A 26849-nucleotide genomic window follows, 5' to 3' on the forward strand; every position below is an offset into this window, starting at 1 on the left:
AGGTAAACCATTATTAACAATCTCACATCTGTCATGAATTTCACTCAAACCCAATCCACGTCTACGAGCATAGCATGGCAATATAATAGCAACGTAGAAGTAACTCCCAAGGGTTTGATAATAAAACAGGTAATAGGTACTACCTCAACTACTTCCCAATACCCACAATTTAATTAGGTCCTAACCATGTAATGTTTGAGGGTTGAATCTAATGCATAAAAACTGGGTATGAAAGGGATATGATCAAAGTGTGAACTTGCCTGCAATGTTGATGAAGGTGATTCGCACTCAATACTCTGGATAGATCTACTCGTCACACTCCGGTCAATCTATCGTAAGCAAGCAATAGTAACCACACATAAGCAATCACTCAAAAGATCGGGAAGAACGAAGAAGACAGTTCGGAAAACATCAAAACAAAGCAAATAACTCTTGCAGCATAAAACAATTTCTAACAGTACCAAAATTATGTGAATTTGGCCTTATCAGAAAGTTTAAGTCAAAAGCTTCGATTTGCAAAAAGAATCAACTCAAACGGAGTTACGGAACTCAAGTTATGAACAAAAAAAGTTCAAATACAAATCTGTTTGAAATCAAATTTTAAAACTTTCAAAAACATGTTTAAGTTGTTTAACTGGATAGAGGGGATCGTAACGAAAAAGCGGGCGTTGGTTTCATCGAAAACGGAGGTACGGATAAAAAGATATGATCAAAAGAAATTTGACTATGAAACAAATTTCGAAATTTGAAAATTAAAAAAAAATGATGTGATAGGTTCACTGGATAGGTGAAAACAAGACGAAACTATAGACGCTGGTTTCATCTAATTTGGATGAACGAGTAAAAAGTTATGGCTATTTAAAAATCAGGGCCAACCTGTTTTACAGAAGAAGAAAAAATAGCTACGGATAAAAGAATTCTAGATCTAACGTATAAATACAGAGAACGAATAAATATACCTTTATAAGGTATAAAAAAGACGACTTTGGAGTTTGGAGACAACTTCCAAAAGTCCCGCCGGAGAGGAGAAATATATTTTTAACTAGTCAAACCAAAATATTGATTTAACCCGCACTGGATAATTTTTGGAGGCTCTATGGGTCTATATTTATAGGTGAAAAAGAGGTTTAGGGGTTAAAGGCTAGGCAATGTGGGACTAAACGTAGACGAAAAAATAAAATAAACGGGGAACGCATGGCTAAAAGCACCACGGGCCGGCTGCGCGCGCACGCGTACACTGCAGTTTCTTTTTTTTTTAACAAAAATCGGCCTAAGAGAAGAAAAAAAATAAAAAGGCTGGCTGGGCCTGGTCCATTTTAGCGAGAGAAAAAGAAAAAAAATGAGGCACCCGCGGCCACTATGCTACGCGTGTGGGCGATAAATAACTATCGGCCGCATGTACAGTTCTTTTTTTTAAAATAGAAACAGAAGAAAAACCGGATAAAGAAAATAAATTAAAATTTTATATAGGCATATTATATATCAAAAATTTTAGAAAAAGATTTTCTACAATATGAACATTTTTGTAAAGTCAAATAAAGTCCACAAAAATTCAAATGAATCAAATAGTGCTACTGCCTTAATAAAATCCAATAAAAATCATTTTAAAAATACCAAAATGATTTCAAATTTATTTCTCTCCAATTTTATGTTGTAGAGAATCATGTTACCCTAATTTCTTTATATTTTATTTTTGGAGAAAAATAATTTGAATAAAACCCAAATAACTCCAAATTAAAATAATTTCCAAAAGGACTTGAATTTGATCCTTTGAAACTCCCAACTCATATTTCATATGTTTTGAAGAAGTCAATTTATCTTCGCTCGTGAAAATCATTGAGTTGCATAAAGTTTCAGAATTGGAAATATTCTCAGATGAAATTCAATTATTTTCAACACCCCTTGTCATTTAAATAAATGGAAGAAGTCATGTCATCTTCTCTCCAGGGTTTTGTGGTGAAAAGAATTTGAATTCATGGAGATCATAACAGCAAAAATGAAAGTTTGGGAAAGTCCTTTTATTCCCTCTCATTTAACTTTCAAAAAGTTTTGAATTCCACTCAATTTCACTCAATCAATCAAACAATCAATCCAATCTATCTGTTTATTATAACATTCCAAAATTTAGAATTTTGGGATGTTACAAGTAATTACATGGCGTTTTTCATTGACACGCAGGCCATACAATAAATTAAGACAACTCCTATGGCTCCTGCCGGTTGTCATAATCATCGACATGCAAGTCGTGATTCCTATTACAAGAATATGATCAATCTCATACATCACATATATATAATTCATCACATCCTTTTGGCCATATCACATCACATAGCATACCCTGCAAAAACAAGTTAGACGTCCTCTAATTGTTGTTGCATGTTTTACGTGGTTGCTATGGGTTTCTAGCAAGAACGTTTCTTACCTACGCAAAAGCCACAATGGTGATATGCCAATTTCTATTTACCCTTCATAAGGACCCTTTTCATCGAATCTGATCCAACTAAAGTGGGAGAGACAGACACCCGCTAGCCACCTTATGCATCAAGTGCATGTCAGTCGATGGAACTTGTCTCACGTAAGAGTACGTGTAAGGTCGGTCCGGGCCGCTTCATCCCACAATGCCGCCGAATCAAGATAAGACTAGTAACGGCAAGCAAATTGAACAAATCATCGCCCACAACTACTTTGTGTTCTACTCGTGCATAGAATCTACGCATAGACCTAGCTCTAATACCACTGTTGGGGAACGTAGCAGAAATTCAAAATTTTCTACGCATCACCAAGATCAATCTATGGAATAACTAGCAACGAGAGAGAAGGGAGTGCATCTTCATACCCTTGAAGATCGCAATGCGGAAGCATTGCAAGAACGCGGTCGGTGGAGTCGTACACGAAGCGATTCAGATCGCGGCCGAATCCGATCTAAGCACCAAACAACGGTGCCTCTGCGTTCAACACACATGCAGCCCGGTGACGTCTCCCGTGCCTTGATCCAGCAAGGAGAGAGGGAGAGGTTGGGGAAGACTCCGTCCAGCAGCAGCACAACGGCATGGTGGTGATGGAGGAGCGTGGCACTCCAGCAGGGCTTCGCCAAGCACTGCGAGAGACGAGGAGGGAGAGGGGTAGGGCTGCGCCAAGAGAGAGGGAGACTCATGTCTATGGCAGCCCCAAAACCCCACTATATATAGGGGAAGGGGAGGAGGGTGCGCCCCCTCTAGGGTTCCCACCCCTAGGGGGGCGGCAGCCCTAGATGGGATGGAGGGGGCGGCCAAGAGGGGGAGAGAGGGGGTGCGCCCTAAGGCCTTAGGCCCATCTGCGCCTAGGGTTTCCCCCTTTCCCCTCCAAGCCGCGCCTTGGGCCCTGGTGGGAGGCGCACCAGCCCACTCAGGGGCTGGTACCTTCCCACTATTGGCCCATGCAAGCCTCAGGGGCTGGTGGCCCCTCCCGGTGGACCCACGGAACCCTCCGGTGGTCCTGGTACATTACCGGTGACGCCCGAAACTCTTCCGGTGGCCAAACCCTCACTTCCTATATATTATTCTTTACCTCCGGACCATTCCGGAACTCCTCGTGACGTCCGGGATCTCATCCGTGACTCCGAACAACATTCGGTAACCACGTATATCTATTCCCTATAACCCTAGCGTCATTGAACCTTAAGTGTGTAGACCCTACGGGTTCGGGAACAATGCAGACATGACCGAGACGTTCTCCGGCCAATAACCAACAGCGGGATCTGGATACCCATGTTGGCTCCCACATGTTCCACGATGATCTCATCGGATGAACCACGATGTCGGGGATTCAATCAACCCCGTATACAATTCCCTTTGTCTATCGGTATGTTACTTGCCCGAGATTCGATCGTCGGTATCCCTATACCTTGTTCAATCTCGTTACTGGCAAGTCTCTTTACTCTTTCCGTAACGCATGATCCCGTGGCTAACTCCTTAATCACATTGAGCTCATTATGATGATGCATTACCGAGTGGGCCCAGAGATACCTCTCCGTCATACGGAGTGACAAATCCCAGTCTCGATTCGTGCCAACCCAACAGACACTTTCGGAGATACCTGTAGTGCACCTTTATAGCCACCCAGTTATGTTGTGACGTTTGGTACACCCAAAGCATTCCTACGGTATCCGGGAGTTGCACAATCTCATGGTCTAAGGAAATGATACTTGACATTAGAAAAGCTTAGCAAATGAACTACACGATCTTGTGCTATGCTTAGGATTGAGTCTTGTCCATCACATCATTCTCCCAATGATGTGATCCCGTTATCAATGACATCCAATGTCCATGGTCAGGAAACCATAACCATCTATTGATCAACGAGCTAGTCAACTAGAGGCTTACTAGGGACATGTTGTGGTCTATGTATTCACACATGTATTACGGTTTCCAGTTAATATAATTATAGCATGAACAATAGACAATTATCATGAACAAAGAAATACAATAATAACCATTTTATTATTGCCTCTAGGGCATATTTCCAACACTCCCTCACTCTGATCGCACTCTAAGGCAAGGAGGAAGAAGAACAGGATGTTTTGCGCCGCGCAGAACTTGTGACTTTTCTGCCTTTCATTCACCAAATTTATTCCAAGTACATCAAAGGAAACGGGCTCATGGCCCCTAACTACGCGCCGCCACCAATCGTGACGCTCGTGCCATCCCACGAGCAATCAGAGGGGGCGCCAGACTCGCTCTTGGCGCTAACTAACTCAAGCTAATCTCTTTGACAGAAAACAACCTGAAACTACTGACGAAACACCTCCGTAGGGAACGAGGCGTGCCTCTACTTGCCGGCAAGGCACCTGTTGCACACCTGGTCGACGTGGTCGATGGAGGGCCACCCTCGCACCAGTCCTTGCTGGGCGAGCTTGCGGAGCGCCTGAAAGTTCAGGTGGCCATACCTTGCATGCCACCGCCACGCCTCATCCGTCGCGCACCGTGCTACCAGATAAACAGCGCGCGCAAGCTGGAGCGCGTACGGGTACAGCCAGTTGCCAGTGTGCTGCACCCTAGCCACAATTCACCGCTGCTGGTCGTAGAGAGTGAAGATGTCATGCTCGATCTCCGACGGACAACCGATTTGGTCGAGCTGGCAGACGCTGATGATGTTACTCTTGAGCCGTGACATGAAGTAGACACTGCTCAGCACACGGTGGCCGCCGGCATGGTCAGTAAAGAGCACGCACCCGCGCCCTTGGATGTCGACGAACGATCTGTCTCCGAACTTGATGGTGCCGGTGACGTGACGGTCGAGCTCGCTAAACGAGACCTCCTCACCGGACATGTGGTTGCTGGCTCCTATGTCCAAGTACCAGACGCCGGAGTGTGCGTCCGTGGCCAGGCCCAGATGAGCCACCACGCGCTCCTCGAACAGCTCGACGTGCCAGTCGCGGTCGCCTGGATCCGCGGACAGATCACACACCTGCGCCATGAGGAGGTGTGTTGGGTCAGCGTTGTCCCCGCCGTGCCCTTGGGCGAGGAGGGCATTTGCCTCCTCGTCGCGTTTCTTCTTCTTGCAGTCACGGACCAGTGCCCGCTCATGTTGCAGTAGCGGCACTTGTCACGATCGTCGTCGTGGCCGGTGCCGGAGCCGCTGGCGTTCCCCCTGCTAGCACCCCGTTTTGGCCGCACCCGCCGCCGCCGCCGCCACGGTGCCCGTGACCCGTTCCGCGTCGGCCCCGTGATGAGCCAGCTCCGAAGCCGCCGGTGTGCTGGTCGTCGGTCTTGAGGCGGGCGTGCCACTCCTCCTCAGTGAGGAGCAGCCGCCCCATTTCGTCAGTGGCTTGATGCAGCTCGTGGTGTTCCTCCGCCGCCTTCAGTGTCCCAGTCAGCTCCTCGACGGAGAGCGTGTCGAGATCAACCAGAGTCTCGATCGACAGAGCAATCTGCGAGAACTGCTTGGGTACTACTGAAAGAAATTTTCTTATAACTCTTTTTTCAAGAATTGTCTCACTAAGTTGCACCATCTGAGCCACCATTGTTGTGAGGCGCATGGCAAATTCGTCCACCGACTCGCCTTCGGCGAACTTGATGTCGTCGTACTGCTTGGTGAGGGTCGCGAGCTTCCCCTCGCGCACTCGCGCCACCCCAAGCCTCATCGTCTTTAGGGAGTCCCAAGTCTCCTTCACCGTCGCCTTGGCAGCGAGAGTAGGCCCCGTCTCCGGTGGCACCCCCCGAAGAATTGCCTTGAGCGCCAGGCGATCTTCGCTGCGCTCGGCCGTGCCCGTTTGGACGGCGTCCCAGAGATGCCATCCCTCCATCATGACCTGCATGAGGACAACCCAGTTGGCGTAGTTGCTCAGCATCAGCTGTGGCCATGCCGCGCTGCTGGTGTCACGTGCCATCCGCGCCATGGACTTCTCCGCCACGACAACCTCGTTGTTGTCGGAGGTCCGTGGAGTCGCCCGCGACTTGCTACCACCGGTGTCTGATGACCCACAAGTATATGGGATCAATCGTAGTCCTTTCGATAAGTAAGAGTGTCGAACCCAACGAGGAGCAGAAGGAAATGACAAGTGGTTTTCAGCAGGGTATTCTCTGCAAGCACTTATAAGTAACGAGTAGTTTGATAGCAAGATAATTTGTAACGAGAAAGTAACGGTAACGGTAACAAAAGTGCAGCAAGGTGGCCCAATCCTTTTGATGCAAAGGACAGGCCAAAACGGTCTCTTATGATAAGCAAAGCGTTCCTGAGGGTACACGGGAATTTCATCTAGTCACTTTCATCATGTTGGTTTGATTTGTGTTCGCTACTTTGATAATTTGATATGTGAGTGGACCGGTGCTTAGGTGCTATTCTTACTTAAAAAACCTCCTACTTATGATTAACCCCCTCGCAAGCATCCGCAACTACGAGAAAAGTATTAAGAATAAATTCTAACCATAGCATTAAACCTTTGGATCCAAATCAGTCCCTTACGGAATAGCGCATAAACTAGGGTTTAAGCTTCTGTCACTCTCGCAACCCATCATCTAATAACTACTCCACAATTCATTCCCTTAGGCCCAAATATGGTGAAGTGTCATGTAGTCGACGTTCACATGACACCACTAAGGGAATCACAACATACATACCATCAAAATATCGAACACATATCAAGTTCACATGATTAATTGCAACAAGATTTCTCCCGTGACCTCAAGAACAAATGTAACTACTCACAAATGAATCATGCTCAAGATCAGAGGGGTATTAAATAGCATAATGGATCTGAACATATAATCTTCCACCGAGTAAACCATATAGTAATCAACTACAAGATGTAATCAACACTACTAGTCACCCGCAAGCACCAATCTATAGTTCCGGTACAAAGATTGAACTCAAGATGAACTAGGGTTTGAGAGGAGATGGTGTTATTGAAGATGTTGATGGAGATTGCCCTCCCCAAGATGGGAGAGTTGTTGGTGATGATGATGACAATGATTTCCCTCTCCGGTAGGGAAGTTCCTCCAGCGGAATCGCTCCGCCAGAGGGCAAAAGTGCTCCTGCCCAAGTTCCGCCTCGAGACGGTGGCCCTTCGTCCCGAAAGTCCTCTCCCTATTTTTTTCTAGGTCAAAATGACTTATATAACATAAGTGGGGCATCGGAGGTGGGCTGAGGAGGGCACAACCCACCAGGGCGCGCTTGGGCTCCCTGGCACGCCCAGGTGGGTTGTGCCCACCTGGTGGGCCCCCTCTGGTACTTATTGGCTCCAATATTTCTTATGTATTTCATAAAAAATCTTCGTGAAGTTTCAGCTCATTTGGAATTATGCAGAATAAGTAGCCTGACGTAGCTTTTTCAGGTCCAGAATTCCAGCTGCCGGTATTCTCCCTCTTTGTGTGTACCTTGCATATTATGAAAGCAAAGGCATTAGAATTACTCCAAAAGGAATTATTATACATAAAAACAATATAAATAACGGTAGGAAAACATGATGCAAAATGTATCAGTGTTATCTGACCCTGCCATTCCCAAGGTCAGAACACAGCCATGATGCCAATTGTTGGCAAATCTCGCTTCTCTCTAGTTCTCCCTCACTCTGATCTCACTCTAAGGGAAGGAGGAAGAAGAACAGGAGGTTTTGCGCCGCGCAGAACTTGCGACTTTTCTGCCTTTCATTCACCAAATTTATTCCAAGTACAACAAAGGAAACGGGCTCATGAACCAAGGAAAAGGAGTCGACTGCCCCATTGCAAAAATGCTTAATCGTTTTTAGGGTTTGTTTTACTTTGTTGTGTCAGATCTACCCACCAAGCAGCCGAACCTAATAAACGAGAACTATCACTTGGCGTACAAGAGAGGTTAGAATCTAAAGAAATGTTACTAATTAAAACTGATACTTTCAGCATGTGCATGCCCCACAGTGCCATGCATGCATGTACTCTATAAATAGCATGCACAAGTCAAGCTCTCAACACCACACAACAACGCAAGCTGCCCACTTAGCAGTGCTCTACTACAGCTTACACTCGGTAAGGTAACAGTTGGTCTGTCAACGATGCAAGGCCTCGCGGCATCTTCCAAGCTGTCTCTGACCATCGTGGTCGTGGTGTTTCTGCTCGGCATGGCGGGCGCCGCCCACGGCCTGACGAGGGTCGTCTCCAACAGCACCGACGAGCCGTGCAAGAACATGACGCTCTACTACCACGACATCCTTTACAACGGCAACAACACGGCGAACGCGACGACGGCGGCGGCAACCAAGCCGACGGCGCTGGCCACAACCTACTGGAAGAACAGCACCTACTTCGGCGCGCTGATGGTGTTCAACGATCCCATGACGGTGGGGAAGGCGCTACCCCTGGCCGGGGAGGAGCCGGCGGCGCGCGCGCAGGGGTTCTACTTCTACGACAAGCAGGAGCCATTGACCTCCTGGTTCGGCTTCTCCATCGTCTTCAACTCGACGGCGCACAAGGGCACGCTCAACCTCGTCGGCGCCGACCTCATGGGCGACGCCACGCAGGACTTCTCCGTCGTCGGCGGCACCGGCGACTTCTTCATGGCGCGCGCCGTCGCAACCATCCGCACCGATGCCATCGAGGCCTCTACTACTTCCGCCTGCAGATGGACATCAAGCTCTACGAGTGCTACCTCTGACTCTGAAGATACAACATGCATGCCCTGTGTGTGTGTGTGTGTTAATTGATGTGCTGCTGATGTTGTTTATGCTTCTCCTTATTTTTTTTCTGGTGTGTGTGTGTGTGATGGGTTTTATGCTTGTGTGTGACTGTCGCATACGCCCATGAGTATGCGAAATGCTCCGCACTCTTATTCGTATCTTTACTTTTTAGCAAGATTGATCGGTTTGTAAGTGTTAGTTCAGGAGAGGTATCTCTTCTAGAGAAGTTTTTACAGATTAAATTTGTCGGTGTCACATATATTCTCACGAAGAATCATCTCTCCACCATAACATATTAGTCACGGAGCATTTCAGATGTCCCGTTTGAAACTGAGACACAATATTCACACTGTTGAAGTTACGCGACGGTGTGCAATGTTGGTACGGTCGGATCCCCAGACACATTTAAGGCAAGGTGGATCTGATTCTAACCAACTGCTTCAATCCCCCCATCCATTTGGTGTGATGGATAGCTTAAGAAACCTACAGTGGTGGCGCCTTGTTTTATGAGAGGGGGTCGGTTATGATCTACTCCAGTGGAGGGGCTAGTAGAAGAGGCGCGGCTCAACAGAGGTGCACAATGTCGACAGTGGAGGCATTTTGAGAGGACCCTAATGATGATTCTTGCAGTTGCTAGCTTCGGCGCCTGTCCTTGAGAGGTCGGAATGGCTGTCTAGCAAGAAGTGGTGGAGAAATTGAGGGAGGATGAGCTCAATCACCAAGGAAGGAGACATATTCCACACCGACCAGACGACTGGGCTCATGACCACTGGTCCTCCCAACGATGAGGAAATGACACCTTAGACGGCATCAATCGAGCGATGGCATGAGGATAGGGAAGAGCATGATCTCGATAACATCGAACAAAAGATCTCGACTTTTCGCCTGATACAAAGAAGACAAGACTTTGATGACGGTTATGGTGCTCTATTGGGTCCAGTCGGGTACCCCGCCTTGTCTTAGTAGCTCATGCGCATGCCATGCCCCCTTGTGGTGGCTCTTCATCGAGAGTTTATGATGGGATGGCTGATCATGATGAGTTCCAAGCTATCTACCCCCCCCCCCCCCCTCCACCAACACACACACATCCACACACCAACGATGCTGCAAGTAGCGACTCTTGCGAAATAGCCAAACACTCAATGACCATTTAACAGGACCAACAAAAACGATGTCTTACTTGGGGCTTTGTTTCGATTTGGAGTCAACTAGGCAATATGCTTGGAAGCAACTTCCAGAGTTCCGTCTCTCGACTAGCCAAAGAGTTTGAATTTTCGTATCTAATAAGGCCAGGGAGGGGCTACGTGATTTTGTCCTCAGATTCACGCAGATGAGGAACACTATTCTCAATATCAAGGAATATAACATTATCTTCATTTTTCATAGAAATGCGAGTAGCGCCAACTACATCGAAGCTTGACTAAATGGTATGTACAAAATGTGATGAAGAAGGACGATCTTGCAATTAAGGTGCATGCAAGCATGTTCCATTCTCTCTCATATCTGTCTTAAGTATAAAAAGTTAGCATTTTGATTTTCTTAGTGATTTAGATGATTTATATCCTTACACTAGAATTCTGTTTTTGGTTTGCTTTATATATTTGAAATCCTGGTGAAAAGACCTTTCAAACAAGACCGATCTTGGATATATTTTAAACTCATTTATATTTTGTTGTTGCACAAATTGATTTAAATAAAATCCGCAAGTGATAACAACAATTAAAAATGATTTTAATTAATTCAGAAATTATTTTATTCAAAAAATGATTTCAGTTAATTGCAACTATGAAAATGATTTAATATTTCAAAAAAATCATTTCAAAAAACTATTACATTTTTTTGGAAAAAGTGATTTCGTTATACCAAAACAATGATTTCCATGTTTATAGTTTCAGTATTTGAAATATTTCAGAACATATATTTTAGAACATATATTTCAGTATCTTTTTCAACTTCGCTTAAATGAAATATTTCACATATCACATATTTCACTTGTTTGGAATTTTCTGAAACATACATCTTCATAATTTAATTATGCATTTTGGCTTTATATATTTAAGATATTTCATAGATCATATTTTTCATGTATTTCAATTATTTCAAAAGAGTTTATTTAAGTTATTCCATAAAAAACATTTCATTTATGACAAAATAGTTTCACTGTTGAAAAACAAGATTTCAGTTATAATGTTTCATAAAATATGATTCTAATTATTTCACAACTTCGAAGATAACTATTTCAATAATTCCAAAAATTGTGTTCTACACACCGAAAAAGTCAGCTTCACATCAGTGGTGTGAAAATAACTAAAATATGTAATATTTTAAAAAAATGGAGTGGCATAATTGAAATACGTATTCAATTATATTAAAATAATGTAATGTTTATGAAACTGATTTCAAATATGATTGGAACACATAAATTGAACTACTTCAAATGTATAAAACTGGTCTTGTTCTAATGATCTTTTCACTACGAACTACTCCCTCCGTCTCATAATGTAAGATGTTTTGTTTACACTAGTGTAGTGTCAAAAAACATCTTACATTATGGCACGGAGGGAGTAGAATATATAAAAAGTTTTAAAAACGAAATTTTTATTTAAAAGATAATACTCATATAATGCAAGTGTCGTTTTCTGTTGTCCCAAGACCTCCAAAGTTGGCATGAGCGGCTTCCAAAGCGAACTCTAGGGAGTAGCCGCAGGCCACAGTAGCGAAGCCTGGCACCGGGACCCCAACGCGGGCGACAGGGACGTCACTCCATGGGCCGACCACCTGCATGCTAAGCCCAAACCCAGCAACAGAACGTACTTCTGTGGGCTTTCTGGTGAAGTGTCTCAAAAAAAAAGGAAGCATGAGGCGCAGGTGCCGTTGGTTTAATTGTCCCACCTCGCCTGGGAAGGGGAAGAGGGCAGGAAGCTGGGCTATATAAGAGCGGGTGGTGCGAGAGGTGAAAGGCACGCAGCTGCGTGGTGAGCACAAAGCGAACTATTCTTTCGCCTTTTACTAAAGAATACCGTGTGCACGCCACATTAAGCAGCATACATTAATTTTTGAAGGGTGTCTTCTCTCTGTGAGAAGACCCCAACAATACAGAATTTAAAGTATTTGTGGTACCTATTTAGAAAATTTGTAAGTGGCTAGCTCAATGCCATTTGAAAATGATACTAGTAGGGGCAATTTCAAAGAGTACCACATCTCCTGTTGGCTGTTGCAGCCAAGTAAACGGTACTCTTTCCATTTGAGACGTTGGTTCTTGACTCGTTTTCACATAACTAAATTATAAGAAAAAGAAATACGATAAGATGTTTGTGTATGATAGTACAGATGAAGCTGCTGTCACAACATCCCTATGAGAGAAGACAAAAGGATCTCCCATTATGACCTTGGAGTGTCTTTTCTCTTCAGCGTTTTTGGTGTCTCGCAGATTTAGGCACACGAGTCTTGCTGTCAGTTTTTTTTTTTTGACGCGTCAACGGCAGGCTTACGCCTGCCTGAACCTTTATTGCGATCATCAAGAAGTGTTACACAGTGCTCAGCGCCAGAAGTACAAGGGGTCAGAGAGAGAGAGAAAGAAAAAGTACATAGTGCTGGAGGCTACAATCTTGCTGTCAGTTTGCTGCAGTATTTGTTTCTTAAACCTCGTCTTTGCCAAAATATACCCGAGACATCGGTTTCAACCACCTCGAATAGTTTCACAGAGATAGTATATGAGCTACCAACTGATTGACTGCCAGCTGAGTAGACCCAGCGTTCTTCAGAGACTCCACCGATTTGGTCTTAAGCTCCTTCGCCCTTTCCCTCGTCGTTGCGCCATCTCCCCCTTCCATCAACCTCGCAACGTCGCGCTCAACCTCTCCCCGTTCTAGCTTACCCACCAACAAGGTCCCTATCTCCCACACGTCCTCCACGTACCTCCCGTTCGCCAGCTGATCTCCGAAGAAAGGGCTGCACAACATCGGGACCCCCTCGCAGATACTCTCCAGCGTCGAGTTCCAGCCACCGTGCGTCCAGAATCCGCCCACCGCACGATGCGCTAGCACGTCCTGCTGCGGCGCCCACCTGACCACCTTGCCCCTGCCCCTCACCTCGCTCGAACCCTTCCGGCAGCTCTGCATCCTCGGAGCCGAGGACGAGGCCACGACGAACGACCCACAGAAAAGGCTTGCCGCTGCTCGCGAGGCCCCAAGCAACCTCGTTGAAGTCGTCTCGGTGCACCGGAGCCACGCTCCCGAAGCTCACGTTCACGTACAGCACGGAGCCTGCGGCCTGCGTGTCCAGCCACTCGACGCAGCTTCGGTCCTGCTCGAGCAGGCTGCCGGCGCCGCCGATGGTGGAGAGCTTGTGGAGTGGACCGATGGCGAAGACGCTGATGCCGCTGGCAGCGAGCTCGTCCCGGATCGCCTCCAGTTCGGGGGTCTCGAGAGCTTCGAATGTGTTGATTACGATCCCCGAGGAGCCCGTTGTAGGTTCGGTGGCCATGTCCAGGATCTTCCTCGCCGTTTCTTGGTTGGGGTATTTGCTAGGGTCGAACAAGTCCGAGACTCGTACCGGCGGCAGCTCCGTCACCGGCTTGTTTAGTTCATGCTCTGAAATGAAATACAAGAATGTGGAAATTAATTTTGGTTAAGAACACACACAAAATTGTACTGATGCCATTGTTGTAACTAAGACTAACCTTGCGCTGGCAAGTATCCCTTCTCGTGGAGCATGGCGTTGGACCTGAACAAGCGGACGGCTGCCGCGCTGCTGGTTTGCAGCACGATCGTCGGCAGGCCTAGCTCGGCCGCCGCCCTCTGCGCAGCTGGGAGGAAGGTGTCGATTACAAGGCACGCCGGCCGGGGCTCCTCGGAGAGAATCGTCGCGAGCGCGTCGCGGACACACCCCGACACCTCCATGGCCGCGTTCATGGCAACGATCATGCCCAGGCCTTCTTTTGGGCGCGGCCACGGCATCCGGCATTTCGTCGGCCACGGCGATGAAGTCGAACTCCGGGTGACTAGCTGGGTTGGGGGCGTTGAACGTGGTGTGGAGGATGGTGATCGCGAGGCCTCGGCCGTGGAGCACGTCGGCGAGCTGCAGCATCGGGCTGAGGTGGCCTTGGAACGGCAGGGGGAACAGCATGACGCGACCCCTGGGTCCTCGGTTGAGTCCAGCCATCGTTGCGTAGCGGATGTGTTGGTCAGTTTTTCGAAGTTGGACTTCGTAATTTGTAGCCTTGGCCATTGACCAATTGATCGTACTGTCAGTTTACGAAGCTTCGAGGTAACGGAAGTACATCGCGGACGACGTTTCGCTGAAAGACACATGCACGACAGCTAATCCCACCGCATGCTGCTGTCTAGACTAGCAAATGGATGGTGCGATGGGCATGTCGTGTATGTTTCGGCTGGACTAGTGTCGTCCGTGTAGCAGTGCTCTCAAGGTAATTTCGTTTAGGACCCTCATCTTTACTTAACATGCCCAAAATTTCAAAATAACACTTTGTAAAATCGTCGTGTAGCTATCTAGAGTCTCAAGTCTCTAACAAACATTACAATATATTATTACAAAGATTGACTTTTTCGTTGGTGATATCCATGCGAAGGATACACTCTGTATGGTCAGTTTACGAAGCTTCGAGGAATTTTCGTTTAGTGCCTCATGAACATGCCAATTGCCTCCCCCCCCCCCCCCCCCCCCCCCCACCCCAAAGAAAAAGGTAGCACTATGTAAGATTGGTAGAGTTGCTATGCAGAGCCTGAAGGGACGTGGTGTTTTGTGTGCTGGAGCTCAAATGAGCTCGGATAAACAGTAAAATAGAAAACATGTTTTTTTTTCAAACATTGACAAATGTTTTGAGTGCTCATAGAATTTCACCATGAAATGGCATTTGTGGAAGTCGTGCAAAAAAAACGATGCTTCAAAAGTGTTATTTTCGAAAGTATTTGGGAGTGCTGATACTGATTATTTTGCCACAACTTTCACGAATGTCATTTCATGATGAAAGTTTGCAAGCACTGAAAATATTTGTCAAAGTTCGGCACAAAAAAATTCAAACTTTTGTCACGAGCTCAAATGAGCTCGCGAGGAGAGGATGACTTTTGAGCCGGAAGTCTCTAGACTGACATTTGAAGATTCTTTACAAGATTGGATTTTTTTCTTTGGTGCTATCCAGTGGACGGATTTCACGATCGGGCATTAATTTGTCCATGTACCTGATCAAAATAAGTCACTAAATGTTGGTAATACATAGTACCCGTGAATTATTATATTAGAACAGGGGTACTAGGATCTAGAAGAAGATTTATATTTGTAATGTGATGTGTTTGTCCCTTGATGATGGAGCACTTGAAAGGATGGTTTTTTTCCGATAATAAAGGCGCTTTTTATTAACTCAAATGTAGCATCGAGAGGATAGAACTTGAAACGATGATGCCCATTGGAACGAACTCCGCATCACACCATGGGAAGGATATGGCTTGGTATTGTGGTACTTGACGTAACCATGCACTTGATGCCTTGATGGTTGAGCTGGTTAGACCCACATATTGCTCCTCCATACATGAGTTGTACCATGCAAAGAAAAGGGAGGTGGCCAATACATTAAGCTCATATCAAGATGGCTCAAAGGTAGGAGTTCACCTTGGTAAAATTCCGTTGAGCTTGCCTCGCAAGAACTTGGTGATTCCAAGTGTGGGGTACAAAATACCCATTATAATTCATCCATATGTAACTTTCTAGAGCTTGTTTTGTCAACTCATGGTGAGTGAAAGTTGACAAGTTGTCGTTTGAGCCTACACATGCACAAGATAAAGATAAAGCAAACAATGTGTTCGCATGATAGTAGCAAACATGTGCATTATATATACGGTGTCTGTGCATGGCATATGTCATAACGCCTTGCATAGTTATTGTTGAGTGTAACAGTCATTGTTGAGTGTAACAGTCAGTGAGCTTAGAACAAGTATAATAGCAGTCTTATAGCCCGCTTACGTGGCACCTTTACCTATGTAGAGGAGAGACATGAAAAGTAAAGGGAGTGGACTCTCACACAATAGTTTGTTTCTACATATGCTCCTAGGCAAATACAATAAATATGAAGAAAGAGAAATAGAGAAGGTGGAGAAAAGTAGTATTCTTGTAGCCAAATTTATAGCAAACCTTATTATATGAGTGATTTACAGCTTTAATTTTTTGCAAAAAAGACTCAAATATATTATAAAGGTTCACTAGAAGTACCAAGCATCCCAAACACAATAAAACATACATCAGGGTATCTGGACCACCGAACAACTATTGCCGTCGTCGTCAGAATGAGCTGTCGACGCGCCGATGTTGCCGCTCCCATAGCGGGGTCGGCCTGACCTTGTCGCTGAAACCTGAGAAGTCTTCATGCATGTGCCCAAAGGACCGGCGCCCTAGAGTCGTAGCCATCGCCGTTGAACCCTTGATCCGAAGAAGCCGTCACTAAATCTCGCTGGCACGTATGCATGCAATAAATCCTAGCCCCTCTCTCCTGGGGATCTGGAAGAATCTTGTAACATCCCAAAATTCTAAATTTTGCAATGTTATATTAAATAAATAATTTAGATTGATTGTTTGATTGTGGTGTGGTTGCTTGTGTGAAATTGAGTGAAATTTGAAACCTTTTGAAAGTTAAATGAGAGGGAATGAAATGACTTTCCCAAACTTTCATTTCTGCATTTATGATCTCCATGAATTCAAATTCTTTTCATCACAAAACCCTGGAGTGCAGATAATATGACTTCTTCCATTTAATTAAATGAAAAAGGGTTTTTGAAAATATTTGAATTTCATTTGAAAATATTTCCAATTCAGAAACTTTAAGCAACTCAATGATTTTCATTGGAGAAGATAAAATGACTTCTTCAAAACATATGAAATATGAGTTGGAAGTTTAAAACTATCAAATTTAAAGTTCCGTTGAAATTATTTTCAATTTGGAGTTATTTGGTTTTATTCAAATTACTTTTCTCCAAAAATAAAATATATGGAAATTAGGGTAAAATGATTCCCTACATTATAAAATTGGAGAGAACTAAATTTGAAATTATTTTGGTATTTTTCAAATGATTTTTATTTAGTTTTATTGAACCAGTAGCACTCTTTGCTTTATTTGAATTTTTGTGGATTTTATTTAACGTTACAAAAATATCCATGCTGTAGAAAATCTTTTTCTAAATTTTTTGATATATTATATGCCTATAGAATTTTTTATTTGTTTTTCTTTGTCTGTGTTTCAAAAAAAACTCCCGGCGACTGGGCCGGCCCAGCTCCAGCCAGGCCGCGGCCCAGCCAGCCCGCGTCGCTCGTCCCCGAGCTCGGGAAGGTCTCCCGAGCCAGCACGCCGCCGCGCCGTCATCTCCACGGACTCCGTCGCCGCCTCTGCTTGCCCCTTCCCCAAGCTCGCGCCTGCCCCCCCTATTTATTGTGCCGCCCAGGCCCCCGACCCTTTTTTCCTCTCCTCGCCTCGCCTCTCCTCGCAGCCGTCGCGCCACATCTCGCCACCGCCGCCGCTGCTCGCAGCCGCTTCGCCGCCGCCTGCCTCAAGCCGCCGCCCGCGCTACTGCCTCCGCCGCCCCGCGCCGCACTAGCAGCCGTCTCCGCCTGTCTCCGCCGAGCCCGACATCACCGGAGTTGCTGCCCGCCGCCACCAGGGATCGCCGGAAACCGCCGCCGTCGCTGGAACCGCCCGCCGCCCGATCCACCGCCCGGTCCGGTATAAAACCGTCCCCGGTTCGCCGGTTTTCTTTTAGTTTAGGTTTTCTTCGGTTTTGTTTAAAAACATGTTTTTTATTTAGTTTAGTTAAGTAATGAACGTTTTCTGTTTAGTTAGTTTTAGTGAACGTTCATTAGATTAGTTTCTTTAGCGAACGGTTTTCGTTCGTTAGCGTTCGGTAACGAACGTTCGTTGTTTAGGATTTTTCTTTTTATTTTAGATTTCGTCTAGGGACCCATCCGTGAATGTTTTATTTACAGATTAGCCCCTGGTTTTCAAACGACAACAACTTTTTGCTCGATTGTACAAATTCAATGAAACCAACGCCAAATTCTTCGTTACGATCCCCTCTATCCAGTAAAACAACTTAAACATCTTTTTGAAAGTTTTAAAATTTGAATTCAAACATATTTGAATTCAAGCTTCTTTTGTTCATAACTCGAGTTTTATGACTCCGTTTGAGTTGATTCTTTTTGCATATCGAAGCTCTTGACCTAAACTTTCTGATAAGGCCAAATTCACATAATTTTGGTACTGTTAGAAATTGTTTTATGTTGCAAGAGTTATTTGCTTGGTTTTGATGCTTTCCGAATTGTCTTCTTCGTTCTTTTCGATTCTTTTTGCTTGACTGCCTATGTGTGGTTATAATTCCTTGCTCACGCTAGATTGACCGGAGTGTGACAAGTAGAACTATCAGGAGTTATGAGTGCGAATCATCTTCATCAACAGTACAAGGCAAGTTCACACTTTGATCATATCCCTTCATTACCTAGTTTTTATGCATTAGTTTCACCCTCAAACCTTGCATGAGTAGGACTTGATAACATGTGGGTTTTGGGAAGTAGTTGATGAGGTAGGAACCTATTGTCCTGCATTCAAACCTTGGGAGTTACTTCTACGTTATGCTCATACTGCTTTGCTATGCTCGTAGACGTGGATTGGTTGAGTGTATTCATGACAGATGTGAGAGTTATTATTAATGGTTAACTTAAGGTGGCTACTTTAATACACATCTGGGTGGATTGGTTGGGGCACCCTGGGGATATACCAGTGGCTTGCCTAGACACCTGGGGATATACCAGTGTTGTCCTAGGAGATCCCGGGGTTATACCGTGTGATCCTCCTATGGTCCGCCACCCAGGCTCAAAGGGATCATAAGATTATTCATGCTAGAAACTTCCGTGTGCAGTCACAAGCTATTATGGGCTCTAGCATAGTTGAGTATGTTGCATGACCTCTTCCAGTGGTAGGCTAGCAGATGTAGGGGATGTAGGTTGGTACTGTCTACCCGGGGTTAGAGTTAATGCTTCTGAAAGACTGTGTCTCGGTCATCCGTTTCTCAAACACCATGAAGTGCGAGAAATCCAACGGAGGAGATCGAGTCTTGTGGGGAAAAGTGCGCAAACCTCTGCAGAGTGTACAAACTAATCATGATTAGCCGTGTCCCCGGTTATGGACATCTTGAGTATCTGGTTCTTGAATTATCATGTTGATCTCAACACTTTATTTAATTAATTTGATTGGATTAATGATTATTATTTTGGGATTGAGTTGGGGATATACCTTCTCAATATTTTCAAACAACTGTGTAGTTAAATAAAATTTATTCCTTGAGGTAGGGAAAAAATGGCTTTATGCAAAAAAAAAACTTAGAGCTTTCCACCAGCCAAATATGCATGTATTGATAGCTATTATTCATCATTGTCCTATGGTGTAAATTTGCCAGTACATTCAATGTACTGACCCTTTGTGGCTACAACGTCTCATGTTGCAGGAATCTTACGACGAGTAAGTGATACGTTAGGGTTACGATTTCTATACTCAACTTTGCCGTTGGTGTTGATGGGAATCCACAACCTTGTTGTTACTTTCGCTATTTGGATTGGGGTAATAGTATTTACGTTACTTTATACATGTGATTTACCTCTGTTATAAATCCTCGAGTAATGTGTGTGTCAGCATACCGATCCAGGGATGACACTTAAGCACAAAGACTTGACCGTCTGACGTCGGGTCACTACAAGATGGTATCAGAGCATATATTGACTGTAGGACGTGACCCCTAGAAACTGGCAAGCGTATAGGAAAGATTTTCTCTAAAACTTTATTTTCAAAAAGATCTTCTACCTCTCTTCTTTTCTGAGCTTTATGAAATATTCCCTTTTAGTTAGACTATACCCCTTTCCCCTTTTGACCACAAAAAGATTCGACTGATGAGACTACTCCAAGAAGGACAAGCTATCGGACAACTAAGATCACTTCGGAATGAAGAGGATTTTACCATGCATTATAATAATGGAAACTACAATGGTTGAAGACTCCGAAGACTAGGAGAATTTGAAGGCTCTCCAGATTGGTATGACCAAGGAAGCTACCCTTATTGAACTTGTCAGACTATTGAAGCTGTCAATACCCGAGATCAAGGTGTGTTGGAGAAAGACCGGAAGATGGAGCATTAAAACTCAAAGTTTTTGTTAAGAAAACCCTAAGGCAGGAGATATCAACTATGGAATGATAGCTCATGGCAATGACAAGGGCAGAAACACGGTTATCCATGATGTTATCGCCCGCTTATGCTATTGACATGGTGCTGAGTTAGACATGCATTTCATCGGAAGGATTGGATGACAAAAGGGCTAATGGAGCACCTATCAACAAAAGATAAAGTTTTAACCTTAGCTGGTGTATCGCCAGGATCTGGAGTATTACATCAAGAATTTCAGATGGACCTTCTGGAAGCCGTATTTGACAAGGAAGTATTTCGTGAAGAACTTAGGACCTAGAAGTTTGAAACGTAACTCCATAATATTAAAGGATATCACGAGAGACTTCGCGTCAATAGAGATGATATGGCAAAAGAACTTGAGAAGGACAAGCACGATCGGAAGAAGCCATCGGAGACATGAACAAGACTTGAAGAGTTGGCGACTTTGAAGATTTATTGACCTTTAGAAGACCAAACCCCTGCTATATACCTACGTTAGAGGCGACGATTGTGAGCTGTCATTTGTTTGATGTTTTTTCGACAGCCACAAAATAAAATCCGTCTTTTCAAAACTATTGTTTGTATTGTATGTATCCCTCTCTATCTCTCTTATCCCACCCCCAAAACCCTTGGACCCAATAGAGGATGAATGGAGATGAGCTTGTATTTTCTGGACCGATGAGTCAATTGGAGACAGACCGATAGATTCAGAACATGGAGGATCACATGAAGAATAACCCTATAGTCGGAAAGGATATGACCTAGCATGCTCTTCAGTGCTTTGAAAGAGGTGCTACTACTTGGTGGAGGATGTACCAAACCATCAATGGATGGCAAGGAATAACCACTTGGAAAGAATTAAGCTGTCTATGCTAAAGTCTCATCTTGTGTCCCAGAAATTGAAGCCTTATGGAAATGGTATGAAGAAACCATGTGCATGCAAGCTTTGTGGAGAATAGGACACAACCATAAAGAACACAAGGACGAATGCCCTAATTGTGAAGGAAGTCACCCAGCTAAAGAATGCCCAACTAGGCAGACCACTTGTTTCTTGTGTGAAGGGACTACCCACTACCCTGCTCAGTGTCACACTTACCCCATGGTACAAAGAACCATCCAGCAGAAGAAAGAAGCAATGAAAGGAGCCCTCGTGGAAATTTTAGAAGAACCTGTGATGAAGGAAGAGGTGGAGGACACACCCAAAGAAGACCCAATTAAACCCTGCACCAAGTCATGCTATTCATGTGGAGAAGAAGGACACATCTCCCAGAATTGTCTGAATGGGGATTTAGTAGAATTCTCGACAGAGGAAGTAGAGTATGACCCACAGGAAATAGAAGCCCTGATTGGAACGGAAAAGTCCAGGAAGAGAAGTAGATTGGATTCTAGGAAGGACCTGAGTCATATCACCTGTTACAGGTGCAAGGAGTCAGGGCACTACCTCAACAGTTGCCCAAAAAGGAAGCCGAGGACCCAAGGGGCTATGTAATCATGAGGAAATCTCGAGACTTGTCAGAAGTAATATGTTTTCGTTATAATGAAGCAGGGCATCTTGGCAGAGATTGTCCCAAGGAGAAGGAGACTTGTGATAATTAGTTGTGTCTGTGAGAAGTATAGCAGTAGTAGTGAGAACATTTTCCTTTATATTGAGGCGATGAGTTGAGGCATGTACTGGAAAAGCAAGAGATTGTAATCATTGGAGAACCAATAAAGTTAGCATCGTTTGGTACTAATTTGGATTTTATGAGTTGTTACTCTATGAAGAAAGATTTTGACCATTTTTGAGGATATGAGAAATATGGTCTATGGAAGAATTTGTGCATTTCAAGGGTGGTAGTACCCTGTGAGGACACTTGACCCCTGGAAAAGATAATGATATTCCACGGAGTGGATTTCGGACAAAATAAGTACGAGTTTTATCTCGATATGTGGGATATCCCAAGAGTATTAAGGGAGGAAGTACTATGGATATAAAGGAGGTAGAATGTTGGTAATATGGAGCAACTGTAACTCCATGATGAGTCTGAGTAAACACGTCTTAGTTTGGTACCAACATAAGGGAGAGAGACAGTAAAATTGGATGGATTTAAGAATGCTAGGAAGCAGGATGTTGGAATAATGATCAGTTGCCCCGAGGATGATTTCAAGGTTTGCAAGTGATGAGATGGGCCATAACCCACAGGCCCCAGGACCTGCCAAGAAGCAAGCACATTCTTGCTGAAGGAAAAACTCTGGAAGAAGTTACGATTTTATCGATAGACGATCTTATAGGAGTAACGCAAACCTGAGAGTTGTGAAGGAACGATATAGGTTTGTTTGGCTTGCAGAATCCATGGATTTATCCGAACTTGGTTTTTCGACAAGAGAAGTTCTGCAATGCTTGTGAGGATGACCGAGTGTTAGAATGCGAGATTCACTGAACCATATACAAGGTAATGATTTGGGTGCGGGATAGATTGATCACCATACCGACTTACTCTTATTATTCGCCTTGCTATAAGGGATGGTAAATCTGAGTGACTTGCCCATAGTAGAGAGACGACGATATTCAGCGTTGTTTAAACCTTAGAATGGTATGACAGTTTTTCCCCTCGTACAAGGCAGCTGCTGCCAATCGTAGGACATACGGTGAGGTTCAACCCAGACCCTTTTCCTGCAGGAGAAACCATAACTTGTTGACCACCATGAGATAATGATAGTTGTTTAGTATTGGCGCCAGACCCGTCAGCTAAGAAGACCCAGACATGGAAGAACCTTACCAAGATGAAAGGACAGAAGTATTGAGGAAAAGGTTATGCCACTACCGGAAGAGCCCAGAGAAGGAATTTTCTCGAGAGACTGAGAAGACCGACATTGTCAAGAATAAGGATGGAGTATACGAGTATTGATGGAACCGTAACCATGCTTCTAAGGGTGGTAGCACCCCACACCCTTTGCGACGATCGATGGATTTTGAGAAGACCCCCGACCCTAACCTATTTCTTGCTAGCCTCTCCGAATCTCGAGGACGAGATTCCTTTTAAGGGTGGAAGGTTTGTACCATCCCAAAATTCTAAATTTTGGAACGTTATATTAAATAAATAGTTTAGATTGATTGTTTGATTGTAGTGTGGTTGCTTGTGTGAAATTGAGTGAAATTTGAAACCTTTTGAAAGTTAAATGAGAGGGAATGAAATGACTTTCCCAAACTTTCATTTTTGCATTTATAATCTCAATGAATTCAAATTATTTTCATCACAAAACCCTGGAGTGCAGATAATATGACTTCTTCCATTTAATTAAATGAAAAAGGGGTTTTGAAAAATATTTGAATTTCATTTGAAAATATTTCTAATTCAGAAACTTTAAGCAACTCAATGATTCTCATGAGAGAAGATAAAATGACATCTTCAACACATATGAAATATGAGTTGGAAGTTTAAAAGTATCAAATTTAAAGTTCCGTTGAAATTATTTTCAATTTGGAGTTATTTGGTTTTATTCAAATTATTTTTCTCCAAAAATAAAATATATGGAAATTAGGTAAAATGATTCCCAATATTATAAAATTGGAGAGAACTAAATTTGAAATTATTTTGGTATTTTAAAATGATTTTTATTGTGTTTTATTAAACCAGTAGCACTCTTTGCTTTATTTGAATTTTTGTGGATTTTATTTAACGTTAAAAAAATGTCCATGCTATAGAAAATATTTTTCTGAAATTTTTGATATATTATATGCCTATACAATTTTTTTATTTGTTTTTCTTTGTCTGTGTTTCTAAAAAAAACTCCCGCCGACTAGGCCGGCCCAGCCAGCCCGCGTCGCTCGTCCCCGAGCTCGGGAAGGTCCCCCGAGCCAGCACGCCGCCACGCCGTGATCTCCACGGACTCCGCCGCCGCCTCTGCTTGCCCCTTCCCCAAGCACGCGCCTCCCCCCTATTTATTGCGCCGCCCAGGCCCCCGACCCTTTTTCCCTCTCCTCGCCTCGCCTCTCCTCGCAGCCGTCGCGCCGCATCTCGCCACCGCCGGCGGCGCCTGCCTCGCGTCGACGCCCCCGCTGCTGCCTCCGCCGCCCCGCGCCGCACTAGCCGCCGTCTCCGCCCGTCGTCGCCGGAGTTGCTCCCCGCCGCCGCCGGGGATCGCCGGAACCGCCCGCCGCCGCCGGGGATTGCCGGAACCGCCCGCCGCCCGATCCACCACCCGGTCCGGTATAAAACCGTCCCCGGTTCGCCGGTTTTCTTTTAGGTTTAGGTTTTCTTCGGTTTTGTTTAAAAACCTGTTTTTTTATTTAGTTTAGTTAAGTAACGAACGTTTTCTGTTTAGTTAGTTTTAGTGAACGTTCATTAGATTAGTTTCTTTAGCGAACGGTTTTCGTTCGTTAGCGTTCGGTAACGAACGTTCGTTGTTTAGGATTTTTTTTTATTTTAGATTTCATCCAGGGACCCATCCGTGAATGTTTTATTTATAGATTAGCCCCTGGTTTTCAAACGACAACAACTTTTTGCTCGATTGTACAAATTCAATGAAACCAACGCCAAATTCTTCGTTACGATCCCCTCTATCCAGTAAAACAACTTAAACATCTTTTTGAAAGTTTTAAAATTTGAATTCAAACAGATTTGAATTCAAGCTTCTTTTGTTCATAACTCGAGTTTTATGACTCCGTTTGAGTTGATTCTTTTTGCATATCGAAGCTCTTGACCTAAACTTTCTGATAAGGCCAAATTCAAATAATTTTGGTACTGTTAGAAATTGTTTTATGTTGCAAGAGTTATTTGCTTGGTTTTGATGCTTTCCGAATTGTCTTCTTCGTTCTTTTCGATTCTTTTTGCTTGACTGCCTATGTGTGGTTACAATTGCTTGCTCACGCTAGATTGACCGGAGTGTGACGAGTAGAACTATCAGGAGTTATGAGTGCGAATCATCTTCATCAACAGTACAAGGCAAGTTCACACTTTGATCATATCCCTTCATTACCCAGTTTTTATGCATTAGTTTCACCCTCAAACCTTGCATGAGTAGGACTTGATAACATGTGGGTTTTGGGAAGTAGTTGATGAGGTAGGAACCTATTGTCCTGCATTCAAACCTTGGGAGTTACTTCTACGTTATGCTCATACTGCTTTGCTATGCTCGTAGACGTGGATTGGTTGAGTGTATTCATGACAGATGTGAGAGTTATTATTAATAGTTAACTTAAGGTGGCTACTTTAATACACATCTGGGTGGATTGGTTGGGGCACCCTGGGGATATACCAGTAGCTTGCCTAGACACCTGGGGATATACCAGTGTTGTCCTAGGAGATCCCGGGGTTATACCGTGTGATCCTCCTATGGTCCGCCACCCAGACTCAAAGGGATCATAAGATTATTCTGTGGGGAACGTAGCAGAAATTCAAAATTTTCCTACGTGTCACCAAGATCAATCTAGGAGATGCTAGAAACGAGAGGGGAGGAGTGCATCTACATACCCTTGTAGATCGCGAGCGGAAGCGTTCAAGAGAACGGGGTTGATGGAGTCGTACTCGTCGTGATCCAAATCACCGATGATCCTAGCGCCGAACGGACGGCACCTCCGCGTTCAACACACGTACGGAGCGGGGACGTCTCCTCCTTCTTGATCCAGCAAGGGGGGAGGAGAAGTTGATGGAGATCCAGCAGCACGACGGCGTGGCGGTGGAAGTAGCGGGATCCCGGCAGGGCTTCGCCAAGCGCAAGCGGGGAGGAAGAGGTGTTACGGGAGGGAGGGAGGCGCCAGGGCTTGGGGTGCTGCTCCCATGCGCCTCCCCACTATATATAGGGGTGGAGGGGGCTGGTTTCTTGCCCTCCAAGTCCATTGGGGCGTTGGCAAAGGTGGGGGAAAGAAATCCCATCATTTCCCTTCCCCACCGATTGTTATCCCCCCTTTTTTTAGGGGTCTTGATCTTATCCCTTCGGGATATGATCTTATTCCTTCTAAAGTGGGATCTTGGTGCGCCTTGACCAGGGGTGTGGGGCCTTTCCCCCACTACCCACGTTCATGTGGATCCCCCCATGCAGGTGGGCCCCACTTCGGAACCTTCTAGAACCTTCCCGGTACAATACCGAAAAATCCCGAACATTTTCCGGTGGCCAAAATAGGACTTCCCATATATAAATCTTTACCTCCGGACCATTCCGGAACTCCTCGTGACGTCCGGGATCTCATCGGGGACTCCAAACGACTTTCGGGTTTCCGCATACTAATATCTCTACAACCCTAGCATCACCGAACCTTAAGTGTGTAGACCCTACGGGTTCGGGAGACATGCAGACATGACCGAGACGACTCTCCGGTCAATAACCAACAGCGGGATCTGGATACCCATGTTGGCTCCCACATGTTCCACGATGATCTCATCGGATGAACCACGATGTCGAGGATTCAATCAATCCCGTATACAATTCCCTTTGTCAATCGGTACGTTACTTGCCCGAGATTCGATCGTCGGTATCCCAATACCTTGTTCAATCTCGTTACCGGCAAGTCACTTTACTCGTACCATAATGCA

General features: G+C 44.8%; 1 protein-coding gene, 1 non-coding gene and 2 pseudogenes across 2 annotated transcripts; 2 read left to right on the forward strand and 2 right to left on the reverse strand.

Moving 5' to 3' along the window:
* Positions 1-5043: 5043 nt before the first annotated feature.
* On the reverse strand, positions 5044-6376 carry LOC141040789 (uncharacterized). The gene is made up of 2 exons (XM_073506908.1): positions 5639-6376; positions 5044-5535 (listed from the first exon to the last, which is right to left on the reverse strand). The coding sequence occupies exons 1-2, from the start codon at positions 6374-6376 to the stop codon at positions 5044-5046; spliced, it is 1230 nt and encodes a 409-aa protein (XP_073363009.1).
* Positions 6377-8506: 2130 nt separating this feature from the next.
* Positions 8507-9105, forward strand: LOC109735314 (dirigent protein 5-like; annotated as a pseudogene).
* Positions 9106-12093: 2988 nt separating this feature from the next.
* Positions 12094-12213, forward strand: LOC120975032 (U5 spliceosomal RNA). The gene has a single exon (XR_005770880.1). It is a non-coding gene; the product is annotated as a U5 spliceosomal RNA (small nuclear RNA).
* Positions 12214-12615: 402 nt separating this feature from the next.
* LOC109735292 (UDP-glycosyltransferase 76B1-like) lies at positions 12616-14290 on the reverse strand (annotated as a pseudogene).
* Positions 14291-26849: the final 12559 nt, after the last annotated feature.

The sequence above is a fragment of the Aegilops tauschii genome, chromosome 2 (assembly GCF_002575655.3).
Source record: "Aegilops tauschii subsp. strangulata cultivar AL8/78 chromosome 2, Aet v6.0, whole genome shotgun sequence".
NCBI classification, from domain to species: domain Eukaryota; kingdom Viridiplantae; phylum Streptophyta; class Magnoliopsida; order Poales; family Poaceae; genus Aegilops; species Aegilops tauschii.

Coding starts and splice junctions, on each gene's coding strand:
- LOC141040789 (XM_073506908.1), bottom strand. CDS start 6,376: ATGGCGCGGATGGCACGTGACACCAGCAGCGCGGCATGGCCACAGCTG. Junction 5,536..5,638: donor GCGGGTGCGGCCAAAACGGG/GTGCTAGCAGGG, acceptor CGTGACTGCAAG/AAGAAGAAACGCGACGAGGA.